The sequence below is a fragment of the Diabrotica virgifera genome, chromosome 2 (assembly GCF_917563875.1).
Source record: "Diabrotica virgifera virgifera chromosome 2, PGI_DIABVI_V3a".
NCBI lineage: Eukaryota > Metazoa > Arthropoda > Insecta > Coleoptera > Chrysomelidae > Diabrotica > Diabrotica virgifera.
Window position 1 is genome coordinate 222,265,071 of NC_065444.1, and position 20,209 is coordinate 222,285,279.

At 33.6% G+C, this 20,209-nt stretch overlaps 1 protein-coding gene across 2 annotated transcripts in view; it reads right to left on the reverse strand.

Moving 5' to 3' along the window:
- LOC126880396 (alpha-mannosidase 2) overlaps positions 1-20,209 on the reverse strand; it is a 128,942-nt gene that overhangs the window by 53,284 nt on the left and 55,449 nt on the right. For both annotated transcript variants that reach the window (XM_050644234.1, XM_050644233.1), the window contains exons 7-11: positions 17,807-17,984; positions 15,902-16,083; positions 10,905-11,090; positions 7,032-7,290; positions 3,450-3,616 (exon numbers count right to left, since the gene is read on the reverse strand). In XM_050644234.1, the coding sequence (XP_050500191.1) occupies positions 3,450-3,616; positions 7,032-7,290; positions 10,905-11,090; positions 15,902-16,083; positions 17,807-17,984 (972 nt within the window). The remainder of the gene's footprint in view (positions 1-3,449; positions 3,617-7,031; positions 7,291-10,904; positions 11,091-15,901; positions 16,084-17,806; positions 17,985-20,209) is intronic.

Below are 20,209 nucleotides of genomic sequence, written 5' to 3' on the forward strand. Positions count from 1 at the left end.
TATCCTAAAAGAATAATGTCGGCTTGCATCGATTTACATAAAAATTTGGGATTAGGATCATCTCACACTGTACTTCATATTCTATAACATGCTCAAGGGCGTCGATTATCTTTAGGGTGTAAACTACCTCTTATTGTCAAAAATTATATAAAAACGTTGTAAACTTTAATATGGGTAAAACTTGGTTTTGATTGGCTAAAAATAATGATTGTTTTATGCTTTAGGATATAATATCATAACATTTCAACCCTTAAAAACCACCCTTAAGAACATTATAATTTTTATAAGTAGATAATTTAATAGATCTATACAGAAAAAAGTAGAATTAAAGCATTACAAAAACATTTATTTACACCAAAATACGAATTTACAAATATGTAGAAGTACAAATACACATAGTTTTTATGTCATCTTCCAGTATACGAACCAGTTCTGTGGTATTATACATGCATTGAAAATGTTCCACAAGCGGACTATTCGAATATTTCGAAAAATAACGCGTTTTATAAACATAGCTCCTTCATTTTTGGCGGTAAAAAGTTTTTCAAAAACGGTTTTGTAGGATTTTTGAAGAACTATAAGACTGTGTAAATTAAATTCCGTTAGATCCCTTACTTTTTAATTGGTGTGGGTTTAAAAGGCTCGAATAAGGGTGTGTTTGCTCGTAAATAGAGGTTTTAAACAGCTATATCTCGCTAACTATTTACTGTAATGAAAACATATGCACAATACAAATTTAGTTATTAAAAAAACTACAATTTAGTAGTCTATCATTTTTTTCGTATCTCCAGTATTTTCGGAGATATTTGGAAGTAAAACGTGAAAAATACGAAAGTGCAAAAAATCAATTTTTCTTTAAACTCCAATTTTTCTAAAATTTGGCCTTTTAAATAATTCAAACTTGTTGGGTGTATTGACAATACAAATATACAAGGAATTACAGAAAGGTGAAGACCAATTTTTAATTAGGAGGGTAGTTAGGGGGTTATTTTCACTTATTTTTTCGTAGAGAAAAGCAGATACCGACTTTTTTATCATAAATCGCTCTATTTTCATTATAGAAATTTTTTATTATTATTTTTTGAAAGGTTTAATTATATGCTTGAAAATAGATACTTTAAGTTTTCCTCGAAAATGCAAAGTTTTCCCGTTATTTGGCTTTGAATATTTCAAATTATGCATTTGACGAGAAAAGCTAACCTTTAACATGCCGTATCTCGGTTTATATTGGTCTTAAAGATATTATAGAAAAAGAATTTAGTTTGTCTTACTAAGACATAATTTTGTTATCCACAGTTTTTTTGATTAAATGCATATTTTTCGAGGTATTCTCAAAAAACCCTCTAAAAAGTCGATTTTTTCGACGAAAAACTGTTACTTTCAAGCGCGAATAACTCGAAAAATATTAGTTTTACGAAGAAAATGTAAAAAACATTTATTTCTTAGAATTACTTTTTACATCGATTTACATGGTTAAAATGCAATAAAAAATTCCCACCCCCGAGGTGGGGTGGCAACCACCCCCAAGGTTTTAGCGTACAGCGGCATGATATAGAAAATGATCCTTGGACTATTCCTTACCTTCTGTGAAAATTTCAAGTAAATCCATGCTGGACGAAAAAATTGCGAGCCAAAATGCTTCATTTCCTCGACTATAGACATTAAGTAGACATCTAAAGTAGACATCTTTAAAGATATTTTAAAGTAGAAGACTTTAAAATGATATCGCCAATATTTATGAGTTGCGTTCATGGGACGACTTTACTAAAAGATAGTTCATTCGATTACATGAAATCAATCCCAACTCAAGAATATCCGTCACAAAAAAATCATAGCATGTGATCTGTCTTTAAAAAGACAACCAAATGCAACGATGACAGTAAAATTCTCGCGTTAGAGATTCCATAGTAAATCACGAGGGAAAACCAGGAAAAAACCTCGTGATACTATCCCGACATCGTAAGTATTTGGTCTTACATTTAATTCACTTTCAAAAACTAATACCAAATTCTGACTTTAATATGTTTAAATTATAAATAATATTAACAATACAAAGTATACAATAAGTAATACTAAAATATAAAATTTGTACTAACTCGATATGTTATTGACTTACTAATCGTGGTATTTTCTTTCTATTGACTTCCTCTTTCAGTATGGGTAATCACATCCTACTGCATTCTACCGAGAAATTTGCGACACAATTGGTTTCATTTAGCATAATTAGAGCCGCTTCTTTGATTTTTCTCTGTTTACTATCTGATTCTTTCAGGACTATACTTGAACCTCTCCACTGAACTCTATGTTCATTATCCCATGCGTGTTGACATATTTGAGATCTATAAAATTCTCTATTTTTAATATAAGACTGATGTTCACTTATTCTAACGTTTCATGTTCTTGATGTTTCACAATCTTGTGAATGCGAACAATTTTATTTAGGTGAAACATCAAGACCATTAAACGTTAGAATAAGTGAACATCAGTCTTATATTAAAAATAGAGAATTTGATAGATCTCAAATATGTCAACACGCTTGGGATAATGAACATAGAGTTCAGTGGAGAGATTCAAGTATAGTCCTGAAAGAATAAGATAGTAAAAAGAGAAAAATCAAAGAAGCGGCTCTAATTATGCTAAATGAAACCAATTGTGTCGCAAATTCCTCGGTAGAATGCAGTAGGATGTGGTTACCCATACTGAAAGAGGAAGTCAATAGAAAGAAAATACCACGATTAGTAAGTAAATAATATATCGAGTTAGTACAAATTTTATATTTTAGTATTACTTATTGTATACCTATGTATTATTAATATCTTGGTATTAGTTTTTGAAAGTAAATTAAATGTAAGACCAAATACTTACGATGTCGGGATAGTATCACGAGGTTTTTTCCTGGTTTTCCCTCGTGATTTACTATGGAATCTCTAACGCGGGAATTTTACTGTCATCGTTGCATTTGGTTATCTTTTTAAAGATAGATCACATGTTATAATTTTTTGTGACGGATATTCTTGAGTTGGGATTGATTTCATGTAATCGAATGAACTATCTTTTAGTAAAGTCGTCCCAGGAACGCAACTCATAAATATTGGCGATATCATTTTAAAGTCTTCTACTTTAAAATGCATAATATACGTCTCAATTGCCAATATAAATGAGTCAGATTAAATAAATTATTAGAAGAATTTTTTTACTTAGCAACAACATTTTTGTTTAATTTAGTAGTATTTTGTATTTTGTAATAAAATTATTTTTTCAATTTAATTGTGGCTTATTTCCCATCTAAATAGTTAATCATAAAAATGCCACAAGGAAATAGCTTCAGAACAACACTTGTTTTGTCTTATAGATAATATTTGGAACATTCCAACCCGAAAGATACACGTGTTAATTATGTGAATAATACAGAAAGGATTTGAAAACTTCATAAATAATAACGTACTTACCTTGGAACGTCTTCTTGTAATACAGCATTTACAGTATATCCAATAAGACTTAAAGCTGGTACTTCAGCAATGAATGACAATTGATACTTAGTTTGTGACATTGATGGTCCATATTCAAATATAGGAGAAACTTGGCACATCACCTTCTTTCCTTCAAAATCAAGTAGCTACAAAAAAGTTCACCTTATAATAGAAAATTCGTATTATTCAAAACACATAAATATACACCTACCGGAACAAAATTCCGCCACTAAAAATTTTTGATTAAGTTTGACAACTTATAACTTTATTATTTGTACTCCGATTTTAAAGATTCTTGCAACAATTTGTAGGTATATGTATTGATACCGTTTGTTATTATTCCGGTAACAAAAAAAATTGCTTAGATGGAATTATACGGGGCTTACACTGTGGCAAAAGAGCTTGAAGAGCTGATTTTGTTTCATAGTCCTTTCGTATTATCCCGGAGGCATCACTAATATGTTGTTTTTGGAATTATCCGAATATCTCTTTTCTTGTAAGAGCTCTGCAGTTTTTTGTAAATAAAAACACTGATTGACTCATAAACATAAATATCTTAAATAGAGGTTGGATTGATAAGATTAGAATGGCCCGCATGCAGCCCAGATCTCAATCCTATTGAGCATTTATGGGATGGCATAAATGATCCATCATCTTCTTCAGGTTCCTTCCCCTATCGGAAGTTGGAAATCATCATCGCTATTTTAACTTTATTAGCCGCACTTCTGAACAATTCTAATGATCTGCAACCGAACCACTCTCTCAAATTTCTTAGCCAGGATATTTTGCGTCGTCCTGGGTTTATCTTCCCTTGTATCTTCCCTTGCATAATTAATCTAAGCAATACGTATTGAATCTTTCTAATTTTAATAGTTTTTATGACTTCACATTCTTTCTTCATTCTTTGTAACACCTCTATATTAGTTATTTTTTCAGTCCACAATATTCTGTGGATTCTCCTGTAGCACCACATCTCAAAGGAGTTTAATTTTTTGATTTTAGACTGTTTTATTGTCCACGCTTCCATGCCGTATAATAAAGTAGAAAAAACGTAACAACGTAGCATTCTTGTGCGGATCTCTAGATTAACGTTACGGTTGCAAGTAAGTTCTTCAATTTTATGAACGTGTTTCTTGCCATTTCTATTCTAGATCTGATTTCTTTTGTTTGATCTCCAACTTCGGTTAGCCACGTTCCTAAATATTTATATTTTGTTACTCTTTCGATCGTTGTATTATTGATGATCAGGTTATCTACATTTTGTGTTTTTTTTTGAGAATATCATTGATTTCGTTTTCTTGAGATTCATTTGCAGTCCGTACCTTTCACATGCATTGTATACATGTTGTATTATGTACTGTAGATCTTCCATGTCACTTGCAAATATGACCGTATCGTCCGCATATCTAATATTATTAATGCTATTTCCCTTGACCAAAATAACTTCCACAGTATCCAATAAAGCTTCTTGAAATATCACTTCACTGTAGACGTTGAATAAGAGTGGTGAAAGTATGCACCCTTGTCGAACTCCTTTAAGTATACTTACTTCCTCTGTCAGTTCTCCTTCGACTCTTACTCTTGCTTTCTGATTTTGATACAGATTCGATATAATTTGTAGATCTCTACTATCTATGTTTTTGGTCTTAAGAATAGTTAAAAGCTTTTCAGGTTGGACTCTGTCAAAAGCTTTTTTAAAATCTATGAAGCAAGCATATATGTCCTGATTCATATCCAGACATCGTTGTGTCAGAACATTGACTCCGAATAATGCTTCTCTAGTTCCTAGACCCTTTCTAAAACCCATCTGTGAATCACTTATTTCTTGTTCTAATTTCACGTGGATTCTGTTATGTATGATTTTAAGGAAGGTTTTCAATGTGTGGCTCATTAATGCAATTGTCCGATAGTCATTGCAATCTTTAGCATTTGTGATTTTTGGAATCGTCACAAAAGCTGAGAGAAGCCATTCTTTGGGTATGTGTCCCGTCTTGTATATCGAGTTAAAAAGGTCTACCAAGATATCAATATTATCTTCATCAATTATCTTCAATAGTTCAATTGGTATTTCATCGAGTCCTGGAGCTTTTCTACCTTTTGTGTGTTTTATGGCATAGATAACTTCCTCTTTCATTATTTCTGGTCCCGTGGTTTCTCCGTCAACTTCTAATCGTTCTACTTTTTGGTCATAAAATAGGTGTTCAATGTATTCTTTCCATCTACGTAATTTGTCTTGCGTTTCAGTTATAGTGGTACCATCGTCTGCATTTGTTAATATCCCGATTGGTTTGTTACGATTTCCTGAAATCATTTCTTTAACCTTCTTATGGGTGTTGAAAGTGTCATACCTTGCCTCACATTCCTCAATTTCTTGACATTTAATGGACATCCATGTTTCCTTAGCTTGTTTTATGTTCTGTTTTATTTGTTTATTAATTTCTTGATATTTAATTTTATCTTTGTTTTTATGTATTCTTCTTTCGTCCATCTTTTCGAGAATTTCTTGTGTCATCCATTCTTGTTTGGCAGCTTTTGTAAATGTTAATGTTTTCCGTCCCACAGTCTCTATTGTGTTCTTTATATTCTTCCATTCTGTTTCAATATCTGTAGTGTTCTTATTTTGTTGTTTTATTTCTTGGATACTCGTGATTTATTTTATTTCGAGTTTCTTGGTATGTATTTGGTTCTCTTAGTTTACCAATGTATATTTGTGGTCTAGATCTTTTCATTAATGGTTTTCTCAATCTTACATTCATATTTGCTACTACTGGGTTGTGGTCCGAGTTTACATCTGCTCCAGGGTAAGTCTTCACTACTGTAATAGAGTTCTTGTACCTGTTCCTTATCAAGATGTAATCTATCTGATTTCTTATAAGTCTATCTTTATTGTCTCCAGGAGCTTTCCACGCTCCTGGATCCATCAAAGGCATCCACAAAATTTAGTACTGTTATGGCCCTGGTAGAGGAATATCGGACTATTCTCCAGGCAAGGATAACACATCTCATTTATTCGATGCCAAACAGATTGCGAGCAGTCGTTGTGGGAGAGGTGGATATACCCGCTATTGAATTGTTTTGTCTTGTTGTTAATTTTAGTGCGTTTGATATTATATATTAATTAAATAAACCTACAAAGCAGTCTTTTTATTTTCAGCTTTTTACAAGAAAGGGGATATACGGATAATTCAAAAAATAAAATCTTAGGGATGCCTCCGAGATAATACGAAAGGAGTATGAAACAAAATCAGCCGTTCAATTTTTCCACGGAATTTTTTGAAGTTAGGAGAAAATACAACGCTTCCATTCACCTCCGTATAATGCTATCTAAGCAAAAAATTTTTGTTACAAATCAATACATGTACCTACGAACTGATGTAGGAATCTTGAAAATCTGAGTACAAATAATAAAGACTTGCCAACGAAAGCGCCGGCAAAAGTATCACTACTGTTTCGTTTTTAATACTGTGCTATTACGATATGGAAACCGTTTAATTATAATTTATAATACACTGAATACAAATCGAGATAACTCCACGCTACTCACTTTTAAAACATACTTACTTCGATAAAAGGTGTAGATATATGAAAAGTTACGACTTCACGCCTAGTAAAAGTTAGGCTATTGTATATGACCATCTTTTTCTGTCGCAATTCTGGAAAACCGATAATAATTTGGTGGTGTTCTTCCTGGGAATGAGTAAAATCGTCAATGTTATAACGAGGAAAATCTTTCTTCGGTACTTCAGCCTCGTATCCATTTAACAGAATGTGAGTACATAATTGAATTACATTTTGGCATGATCTTATTGCCGATCTCATTCTAAAAAACAATAAATTTTCTATTATTTCTAAATACTATAAAAATTCTTTATTAATTGTAAAGTGTAATTTATTTCGAGTAAATGGATCTTAATTGGTATTGAATATAAAAAGAACTAATAAGGTTGGTCGTCAAAAACTCAAAATAGAAACGATATCAAATGCCATTTAAAAAAAAATTTATAAAAATAAGAACATGATTTTAAATGTAGAATCCTTACTAATCTACCTAAAAAAGCGAATTAGTGTATCTAAAATTCCTCTCCCACCAAAAAGAATTTGTACACCATAAAACTTAAATTAACAAATTTTTGGTTACTGAATTAAGGTGCCGGTACAAATTTTTTATGATTGTAAGTGCTATAAGCATTCATGACAACGCTAAATCAAGTATACGACTACACGAAGACAGAAAAAAATCCAACTTAGGTCGATGAGTAAGACAGGGAGACATTATTTTACCAAAATTGTTCAGGGTAGCTCTAAAGTCAATATCTGCAGGTGACGTTATATTAATCGCAGACAACTTACAAGATACAGTACCATTGATACACTCGCTTATAGTACGTTCTTTAACGGTAAAATATTGCAAAACCTCTAAATTTTAAAGAACCGCTTGGATTGACATGAAATTTGGCATACACATAGCTAACAAGTCAAAGAAAAAAAGTGATATTGTGTCGATATGTGCTTCTGCCCTGGGGGTGGTTTTCACCCCCTCTTGGGGGTGAAAAAATATTCGTCCAAAGTAAGTCCGGAAATGGATAAACTGACTAATTTTAAGTAACTTTTGTTCTATAGAGTTTTTTCACTAAGTCAATACTTTTCGAGTTATTTGCCATTGAATATGTTCATTTTTCAACAAAATAACCACGCTTTTCGAAGGTTTTTCGCAAATAACTCAAATAGTAAATAATTTGTCGAAATACATTCTTAGCAAAAATATAGCCTATAAAATTTTTAAAAAAATGGTGTATATATCACGTCTCTATACCTATTAGAAGCAGAGTTATAGCTAATGAAAAATAGGTTCATATTCGTCAAATTACAAATGGAATACTTTTAACGTGAGATAACCAAAAACCAAAAATTTCGGGGAAAACTCATTACAACTTATTTAAAGTGTTTAAAAAAAGCTTCATTTTTGTTTTATAAAAAAAATTTCTAGCATCAAAAGTAAACAAGTTACGCTCAAAATAAAGTTAGTCCCTTTTTTTGGTAAAAAAAATCGGGAAAATCACCCCCTAATTTTGTATCTCAAATCAACTTAATCGTTACGACTTCACAAGTTTCTTGACTCGTGTATGTATTGTTTATATGATCTGTAAGTTTTATCGGTTCAAAGTCCTTATTTTTGAAAGGGCTGTAATTAAAAGGGGTTGAACGAGTCACTGATCACGAATGTATGCAAATTTAGAAACACCAAATCTTAATCAATTTTTGTCTAACAGAAAAACAAAAAAATACATGATATTCAGAAGAGCAAAGCTGACTTTTTTTTGTTTTTCGAGATTTTTGGTGTCTCTAATAATTTTTAAGTTATTTTAAAAAAAGCATATTTTTCAAAATTAAAATTTTTAAAAATTTTACTTTAAAACCAAATTTTTTCAAAAATAAGCACTTTGAATCAATGAAACTTACAGATCATATAAACACAACATAAGTAAAATAATTTGTGGAGCGGTAACGATTAATTCCATTTAAGTTGCTAATTAGGGGGTGGTCTTCCCGATTGTTTTTGCCAAAACAAAAAGGACCGACTTTATTTTGAGCGTAACTTGCTTAAATTTAATGCTAGAAACTTTTTATAAAAACAGAAATAAAGCTTTTTTTTAAAAACTTTAAAAAAGTTAAAATGGGTTTTCCCCAAAAAGTGCGTATTTTTTGGATATTTCACGTCGAAATATTCTATTTGAAGTGAACATGAATCTATTTTTCATTGGCTATAACTCTGGTTTTACGAGGTCCAGAGACCTTACGCGTACACCATTTTTTTTACTTTTTTACGGGCTATATTTTTGCTAAGAACGTTTTTTCGACAAAATACTTACTGTTTAAGTTATTTGTGAAAAACCGTCTAAAAATGTGGTTATTTTGCTGAAAAATGAACATATTCACTCGCAAATAACTTAAAAAGTGTTGACTTGGCGAAAAAGCTCTATAGAACAAAAGTTGCTTAAAATTAGTCAGTTTATCCATTTCCGGACTTATTTTGGACATATATTTTTTCACCCCCGAGAGGGGGTGAAAGTCACCCCCAGGGCAAAACCACACATCGGCACAATATCACTTTTTTCTTTGACATGTAAGCTATGCGTATGTCAAATTGCATGTCAATCCAAGCGGTTCTTTAAAATTTAGAGCAAAAACCGTGAAAGAATGTACAATTAAAACTCTGTCTGAGAGAGCAGGATTAAAAATGAACTTTGAGAAAACTAAACGTATGACAAATCTCGTAATGAGCGGAGATATAACTACTATTGACAATAATTCCATACAACAAACAGACAGATATAAATATCTGGGACACAAGATCAAAATACGAAGAAGCAATCAAACACATGAAATATAGACGCGAATAGGCCGGACATGGGCAGCATATTATTATTGCAAACTAAGCCATATTCTAAAAAGTGCAATTTCCAGTGTGCCTCAAGAGAAAAGTTAATAAAAGAAAGTTTTGGCTGCACAAACTAATGGAGCAGAGACTTTAACACTGAGGCAAAAATCCGCAAATAAACTAAGAGTGATAATAAACTAAGCTGGACGTGAGCCTTCGAGAGCACATAACAAACCAGTAAATCAGGCAAAGATCACGAGTTCAAGAAGTCATCAAAAGAATCACGACGCTTAAGTAAAACTTCGCTGTGCACTTAGCTAGAACACAAGATGGACGGTGGACAAGACGAATCATGGAATGATCAACAGAAACCTATAAATTTACATTATATTGATAGTTTCCCACCTTAATACGTATCTTAAGAGTTTGGCAACTTAGACTGTGACAGTAGAATTTTATAAAATTCTCCTGTGGCAGTTTTAGTTGAAATACTCCTCCAATACATCTAAAGGTAGGAAACTATCAATATAATGTAAATTTATAGGTTTCTATTGATAATTTCCCATCTCTGCTAGTTTCATCTCTTTTTATTGCACAACGTATTATGTTTTCCGTCTCTTGCGTTATTTTGCCCGTGTAACATGGTGCGTTAACCCTTAGCATTGAAAAGAACTTCTACGAAACAAAATATAATATAGTTTACATTAGGATACATATGATCGGCATTGACCGCTAGTAACCATGCATGTTGTGATTTATTATTGTATAAAAAAAGCGACGAGAAGACGGGACGATATCCATTGTTAATCATTCGATGAAGCAATAATACACTAAACGTGACATTGTTATTATTTACATATAAACCGTTGTTATGGTTAAATGAACACTGTGAAGTTCAAATATAATTATAGTGAACAATGAAGGTAATTTATTATACATCCAATGAATCCCGGAATTAGGGCGCTATAGCTCTGCCACCAGATGTACTACTGACACACCCGTTCTTATTGCAATCAGCACTGTATAAAAATTTGACTAAGCAAGTATGTACTTACTTTTTTGCATAATCGATAACAACATGATTCTTAGCAGTTCCTGTAATGCCATCATGGTGTTGAAATAAAGAGAGGGCATTTCGAGCGGAAGTTATCATATTTTCTAAACCAAGCTTCGCATCAACAATCCAAGAAGCTCCTGGTTTGCCGCTTAAGTATGCTAATGTATGAATAAGTTGAGCTGCCCTGAAACGATTAAATTTGATAAATAATAAAAATGAGTCATAGCTACAATAAATTTGTTTATTCTTTCTTTACTTGAGTTAGTGTTATCTGATATTTCGTTACTACCCTTTATTCTCAACTCAAATTTCATTTTATCAAAAATGAATAACCATTTTCAATTTCGTTGCAACACGAAACTACAGCTGCATTATTATTCCAGTTCAACCAGAGAGTGCAGCAAGCACCTCTACCGGTTTCGAAACTTATTAGTCTCTCATCCGGAGGCACATATGCTGATCTCTCTGACCCAACTAGGACAAACCCCGGCGTGCATCACGGATTGCAACGAACGAAATGGGAGGGATGCCCTAGCGGCAACTGCTAGCAAAAAACTAAGTTTTCAATCTAATAGCACATAAAACAACATCCAAAAATGTTACTCCATATCCTACCAGATTGAAAACAATGGGAACCTTCTCTGGTAACACCTCCGAGGCTTCTACAATTTGCAAGCCATAACGGATGCTGAGACTAAGGAAGATGAGGGAATTTTACAATTTATAATTCGTTGGAACTTTACCGCGCTGAGCAGTGGTGTCATCGTGTGGGAACGCGTGGGAACGCCGTTCCCGCACTGGTTAAGAAAAGAAAAAAAAATAATAGATAATTTAGGTTTTGTAAACAAAAATTAGCAGTGCGTTGCGGCACTGCGTTCCCGCACTGCTAATTTTGCCATGACACCACTGGCGCTGAGCAGATGGGACGTGAATTATAAATTGTACAATTCCCTCATCTTCCTTAGTCTCAGCATCCGTTATGGCTTGCAAATTGTAGAAGCCTCGGAGGTATTACCAGAGAAGGTTCTCATTGTTTTCAAGCTGGTAAGATGTGGAGTAACATTTTTGGATGTTGTTTCATGTGCTATTACATTGAAAACTTGGTTTTTTGCTAGCAGTTGCCGCTAGGGCATCCCTGCCATTTCGTTCGTTGCAATCCGTGACTGCATGCTGGGGTTTGTCCTAGTTGGGTCAGAGAGAGCAGCATATGTGCCTCCTGATGAGAGACTAATAAGTTTCGAAACCGGTATAGGTGCTTGCTGCACTCTCTGTTTGAACTGGAATAATGATGCAGCTGTATTTCGTGTTGCAACGAAATTGAAAATGGTTATTCATTTTTGATTTTTTACATGTTTACTCTGATTGGAGTACGAAGGGAACCATTCTCGTTGAAAAATTCCCTTATCTTCCTTAGTCTCAGCATCCGTTATGGCTTGCAAATTGTAGAAGTCTCAGAGGTGTTACCAGAGAAGGTTCTCATTGTTTTCAATCTGGTAGGATGTGGAGTAACATTTTTGGATGTTGTTTTATGTGCTATTAGATTGAAAACTTAGTTTTCTTTTTCAAATTTCCTTTTATTTTATATTCATCTCATAATAGCTCCTTAGCTTTGGTGTACCGTATGGAATACGATAAAAACTTAGTCTGACTCTAATTGACTCTCTTTTAACGTGGATAACACAGTGGTATTATCCTATAAATGTGCTCTTCAACCCTTGTTTGTTAATAGGTTTGTTCGTAGAACGATCAGCAACCGTTGCCAACCATCAGACGCATGCGCGTTCGTAGTTTACGAACTCAAACTGTTAACTGCGCAGCGCCAACTGTTAACTGCGCATGCGTCTGATGGTTGGCAACGGTTGCTGATCGTTTGGATCGTACTACGAACAAACCTACTAACAGCCAGATCACTACCGTTGATTTTGTAAAATTTCTTGGTATTTTTTTAAACAGCTACCTCAAATGGTCCATTCATATTGATTTGTTAAGTAAGAAACTCGCCTCAGCTTGCTATGCTATAATCTATAAGATCTGTTTCGAAGGAACTCAATTTAGCATCTTCTAAAATAAAATATATTTCTTTGTTCGAGTCTGACCTTCGACATGTTCTTCGTTTTTGGGGTTCTAGTACAGCTGCCCAAGCTTAAATTACAAAAGGAGCAGTACCTACGATATCTGTTTGGCCTCAGAAGAACAACACATTGCAGAAGTTACTTCAAAGATCACGGAATTTTAACCCTTTCATCTTCATATATTTTAGAAACTTTCCAGCAAGGTCTCATCATGACCATGACTCCACCAGAAATTCAACTTTTGATGTCTATTTATCGATCCCCTCGATCCCGTCCTCTGAGTTAGTAAAGAAATCTATATTATATTCCGCAAAAAAACTATAAAACCATTTTCCTTTACAACTTAAATCTGCAACATATTTCCCCAAGTTCCGTAAAATGACAAAAGCCACGTGTCAAATATCAAACATTCATTATTCATATCCGATATTTAACAGTATAATTTTATCACCCCGTATATCACATGAAACAATTTGTTATTGTATAATTACATATGCGGGTCTTTAATTTAGTTCACGAATTGCAATTTGTAAACAATAATTCGGGCAATTGCATATTTAATTTGATGATCGAATATATTTCTGAGTTCTCAATATTTTGTAAACATAGTCAGCGCGTGGCCTGACACCAATACTGGTGCCACCGATGAGAAAGAATATACATTTTAGAATCATTCATTAGAATCAACTCAACCAGGCCAGATGTGCCTCTAAATTCATTCAGTACATTCAACATGTAGCATCATAATAGAGTCTTCAACTAATTCGCGTACAAGCCACATGTCAGTACCACAACGTTCTCTCGGGGTAACTACCCTGGTGTCTACCGCTATCAATAAACAATCTAAGTGCTATTTTTGTTTCAATTACTGAAGATCATCCTCCACTGAGCCCGAAGATTAGACACCACGTCATTTAGTGTGAAGTATTCCCTTATGAGTGGCGTACGATTGTCTAATCTATTTAATTAAAATGATCGTTTTTTAGAGTATTAAGGTCGCGTCATATTATAATGCACGTCGCGTTTTCGGCACGTAGCGTTTGCAGACCGTCAATCGGACTGCCCATTCACATTATCATACATAGAACGTTTACGTTGGTTTCAGTTTGGTGCGGTGCAGATGTGTTTATTGTCACAACACATGTTTACATGACAAATTGCCTCGAAAACTACTTTTTAAATTAGACCGGGCAGTATCGTCGGCCCGGCTAGCGAAATTATTCCGATTCGATATTTTTAAACAAACTTACTCAAAAAGAAGTCCTTATAACATATCCACAGGGTGCCGGGCGGTACCGTGGTCGAAAAATTGTTTAAACATTTTTTTTAAACAAATTCACAAAAATATTTTTTTCATTTCGAGCAATATTTTTTTTAGATAAACTGGGTCATTCTGGGCAAAAAAGGTCTCTTGTCATTTTTCTCTAAAATTGATTGTTGTCGAGTTACATGCGATTAAAAATTTGAAAAATGCGAAAAGGCCATTTTCAAGGCTTAACAACTCGATTAAAAGTATTATTATGAATTTCAATAAGTGACCAAATCAAGTTTCAAACCCCTTCTTCAAGGTCCCAAAGAGATTTTTGTCATTATTTTACTACAAAGCTGTTATTTTTAGTTATTAACAATTAGCGCTATAGTCCAACTGTATCGTCGCCCCCGTTAGCGAAACTATTTCGATTAGATGTTTTTGCACAAACTTACTCAAAAAGAGTCCTTATAACAAACACATCCACAGGGTGCCGGGCGGTGCCGTTGTCAAAAAATTGTTTTAACAATTCTTATTAAACAAATTCACAAAAATAATTTTTTCATTACGAACGATTTTTTTTAGATAATTTGGGTTATTCTTAGCAAAAAAACATATCTTTCAAAAATGCGGAAATGGCCATATAACTCGACAACAATCAATTTTAGAGAAAAATCACAAGAGACCTTTTTTGCCCAGAATAACTCAAATTATTATTAATTTGGGTTTAATTAAATTATTAATAAAAAATTATTTTTGTGAATTTGTTTAACAAAAATTGTTTAAACAATTTTTAGACCACGGCACCGCCCGGAACCCTGTTGATGTGTTATAAGGACCTCTTTTTGAGTAAGTTTGTGCAAAAAAATCTAATTTCGCTAACGGGGGCGACGATACAGTTGGACTATAGCGGTAATTGTTAATAGTTAAAAATAACAGCTTTGTAATAAAATAATGACAAAAATCTCTTCAGGGCCTTGAAGAAGTTGTTTGAAACTTGATTTGGTCACTTATTGAAATTCATAATAATAATTTTTAATCGAGTTATTAAGCCTTGATTTTTCGCAATTTTAGAGAAAAATGACAAGAAGCCTTTTTTGCTCAGAATTACCCAAATTATCTAAAAAAAATATTGCTCGAATGAAAAAATATTTTTGTGAATTTGTTTAAAAAAGATTGTTTAAACAATTTTTCGACCACGGCAACGCCTGGCACCCTGTGGATATGTTATAAGAACCTCTCTTTGAGTAAATTTGTGCAAAAAATCGAATCGGAATAATTTCGCTAGCGAGGGCGACGATACTGACCGGTCTAAATACTCGGTATCAAATTCAAAGAAATACCTACATAAACAACAAGGGGAAAACGACCCGTATCTGTCAACATCCGAAAAATATTGTTTTCGAATGAACCGAACGCAGACGTAACGTGTCTTATACGCTACGTTACGTGTCTTATACGCACAATATGAATGGTTCAATTTAAAAACCATTAAATTATATTTTTCGCAAACGAAACGTTACGTGCCGAAAACGCGACGTGCATTATAATATGAGGCGACCTTTAAACTTAAACAATTCTTTCATAACAGTGGTTTCTTGTTAAAGCTTAAAATCGTTACCCCCTATTAAGTTATGAAACTTAATTAACCTACCTAATATTTTCTTTACTTACTTTACATAGGATAGTAAGATTCTGTCCATTCTCTTATGGAACGGTCTAGAAGTATAATAGCCGCTCCAATAATGATCATCACGATCCGCATAAGTGAAGAAATCGCCAGATAAAGTGGGAAAATCATTATATTTTTGTTTTCGGAGTTCGTTAAAATAGTCTGTCAATGTTCCGAACTGAGCCTGTAATGTATTCAAGAAAATAACGATATTAAGAGGTATAATTTGAATTTTTTATTATTTTAAATAAACGTACATAAAACAAGGAAGACGACAAAAAGACCCAGATGCAAAGTTTACTGTAATAAAACAATTGAAATAAAACAATAAACAATATTTTAAATCAAAGACTTTTCGTTGAAAGAAACTACTTTCTGGTTACATCCTGAATCTCCGGCTTTAATAATTTATAAGCACGGAGACGACGAATATAGAAGAAAGTAAAAAGGACAACGGCCACGTATCTACTCCCTTTTCGTCTAGGAAAAAGTGCCAAAAGACAGTTTCGAGTACTCAAAATTCTGAGTAAAGAAGAACAAGTAGGAAAGGCAGTATTTGTTTTTCTTTGACTCAGAGTTGGACCACCATCTACATATAGCTATTTCTGCATCTCATGCTTCATCAGTGTAAAGTGTTTTTTATTACAGTAAACTTTGCATCTGGGTCTTTTTGTCGTCCTCCTTGTTTTACTAGAGATGTCGCTGTTTTGCGTCTCAAAGGTGGATTTACTGCATCGCGGTGATTTCCCTTAAAAGGCAGGCTTGTTGATTTTTTATTCAGAGTTGTGACTGCATAGCTACACTGATGAAGCATGAGATGCATAAATAGCTATGTATATGTAGATGGTGGTCCAACTATGAGTCAAAGAAAAACAAAAACTGCCTTTCCCCCTTGAACGTACATAACTTCAACAATACTCTCTGAAAATTTTCAATTGATCGGAGCAAAATTACCGAAAATACTGCATCTGTTGAATATCCCTACCTACGACTGGCTTGAGTGGGTCTGACTGTAGTGAGAAACGTTCAACGGCTATTCCCCTTCTCTTTTTCAAATTACTTCGCGATTCAAAAACATATTCCAGCGTGCATCACTTTCCTATTTGACACACAAAAAAGAAATTGAAAACTTTAAACGCGTTTTTCTCAAAACCGCTGTTTTCAAAGACGGTGGACATGGTAACTCAAAAACTACTTGACCGATCCATCTGAAATTTTGCATAAGATTCTCTTTAGCGTTATTTTGACTCTTTGAGTGATAGCAAAAACTCAAAAATCATTAAAACTAAAAAAGCTGGACAGCGTTACCTCGAGAAATCCACAATCTAATAAAATCTTTTTGAAGTTTTTGTTTCACATACCCGCAAACAATACATTATTAAATATATAGAATTTATGAATTATAATGTGACAGTTCTGATTTTCTGAAGATGGTAAGGTTGTATATAGTTAAAAGTAGTGTGGTATTGAAATTATGAAAACAAGTTTTTGCAGTAGTATGGTAAAAGATTATAGCTCATTGCGGCAATACGTTGACTGGTTGACAACTCTAAAAATTATTTTTTTTTCTACTCCACTATCATGACCGTTGTCATAGTCATCCTAATGTTGGGCTTATAAACTAATTGTTAAATTTCATCGCCACTAGATTTTAATTTAACTGTTTTCAAAATGCAATACAAACATTCAAAAATGAACTAAATTTGCCATCACTACATTTTGTTTATTATTTTATTACGGCTATTCATATAATATGTCCTATTCACTTTGCTCTTTTTGTTTTATTTTACACATTATATCTTCATTAAATTCGTATACTAGTGTGTGGCTCTTTCTCTGTCTAAATTCGTTTTCATTTATTTTTATTGATTGTAATACTGTGCTTAGTATATTATATGTATTCTTACCTGAACATTTAATTTAGCATTTCCGTTCATATACTCAAATAATTTTTGATAATTTTCGAATTGAACATCCCATTCAGTGGGATGATCATATCTGAAGTCGTCTCCTAAAGGAGCAAGAACTACATTAGTCTTAAAAAGTTTCGATTTCTTTCTATATTGGTCCAATAGAAGCTCTGCTCTAAAAATAGAAAAAATTTAGAAACAAAATAATTGAGATATTTGATCTTTGTTAGAAATCATTTTAATATATAACCAATTAACCATTCAGAAAGTAAAACTTTCTATAGATATATATATATAACCTACATTTACAGTCGGAAAAATGAAAGAATGGGGCTTTTCATCGATTGTCATTTGTTTCGAGCTTCTGTCACATGTTGTATAATCTGTGTATAATATTAATATACACGGATTATACGACATATGACAGAAGCTCGAAACAAATGACTGTGAATGAAAAGCCCTATACCCATGAACGATCACATCAATCACATGTTTTGTATTTGCTGTTTTTTTTTCATAAATGTCAAACGAGAGAGATAGATTATTAATAATCTGAATAATATGTGATTGATGTGGTCGTTCATGGGTATTCTTTCATTTTTCCGACTGTATATTTCTGATTTTCGGATAGATTTTAGCCTACGCTGTCGAGACTCTTCTGATTCGAGGCCTTGCTTCTGTTCGCTGCAATTTATTTGTAATGCCCTAAGACGACTCATGCGCAATCGCGACCTGCACGCAATCATGGTCCCTTAACGGCAGCTCGAGTTGTTTTCAGTCCAGTCGTTGATTTCAAAGAGAAAAGACGTGTTAGTGATAAGAATATACATACAGTCCACAAAATAGTTTACTTATTTACAATTTTCGGAGCAAAGCTGTACGCACAGTTTATTCAGCTTCAACAGGCCCTTAAACCTCTTCCTCGTTGCGCCATTTGTTCGACCTTTTCGGTCCTCGCTGAGCATAACCGCGGTTTTGCAGGCTGCATTTCAGTAGTTGCACTACATCCTGCAAGGTCGTCTACAAAACTTCATAAGCTGGCAAATAGCGCCTAAGCAGGCTAGATTTGTGAAGGGCAGAGGTACTAGAGAACAAATCCTTAATGTAAGAAATATCATAGAAAACGCCAGAGAATATCAGATTCTGATATTTATATGTTTCATGGATTATACGAAGGTCTTCGATAATATTAGATGGAACAAACTTTGGTACATACTGAGGACACTATATGGTACTGAGTGGGTGTACATACTTGACTCACCTTATTAGCTAACTCTATCAAGATTTTGCACTTTGCAGTCATGATCTCAACTTGCATTGGAACTTCGCATAAGAATGGTTCGAAGTTATATATTCCCAGTACTACTTTACGGGGTTGAAGCATGGGCCCTGACAAAATCGCTTTTGAAGAACCTAGAAGCATTAGAGATGTGGGTTTACCGCCGTATTCTGAAGATCAGTTGGGTAGAAAGAGTAACAAACGAAAGGGTTTTGCAACGTTTAAATAAAAGTTGTGAAGTAGTATACACGGTTAAAAGGCGCAAATTGGAATACTTTGGTCATATAATGCGTCACCCAGAAAAATATGACATACTTCACCTTGTCATGCAAGGTAAAAATGGGAAAAAGAAGTGTACCGGGGCCGCCGTACAACTTCTTGGCTTAAAAACCTACGCCAATGGTTTGGAAAAACTAGCACTGAACTGTTTCGTGCGGCTGTAAATAAGACAATGATTGTTAATATGCTGGACAACATGAGAGCCAACGATCGACAAGCGGTCTCGGCACCTTAAGAAGAAGATCAAGATAACCTGGCATATATTCTAATTGACGGATGCCTATGGGCCATTCCACGAACATACGCCTGTTTTGGATTACTTCGACAACGAATATTTTACTGTTTAACATAAAAAGTACGAAAGTAAATGGCGCTAATAATTATTCCAATAAACAACAATGTAATTTGCAATTTACTTTCGTTCTTCTTATTTTGCACAGTAAAATATTCACTTAGTAGTCATCGTTGACCGAAGATGGTTGATTGGGTCCTCGGGTAGAGTTTCACCATGTTCCCAGAGGTTTAATCCCTGAACATCGGCGTTTAGCCATTTTAAATTTATTTTAACATAATGTAGATCTATTTATAATCACAACCATTGTTTGGTTCTGGGGCTATTTTGCAAGTATTCAAATTCACTGATGATGGACCGATAGGTTTGAAAACGTTCTGATGAACTCATTTTATTGAATCCATTGGGATTCTAAAAATTTTTAGTAAATATACCTTTTACATAAAAGTGGTTTTTACTTCATGTTCCAGTTTGTTTAACTATAAGGTATACAGCCAACCCAGGGAACTACCCCTTTTTAGTAAAATATTCGTTGTCGAAGTAATCCAAA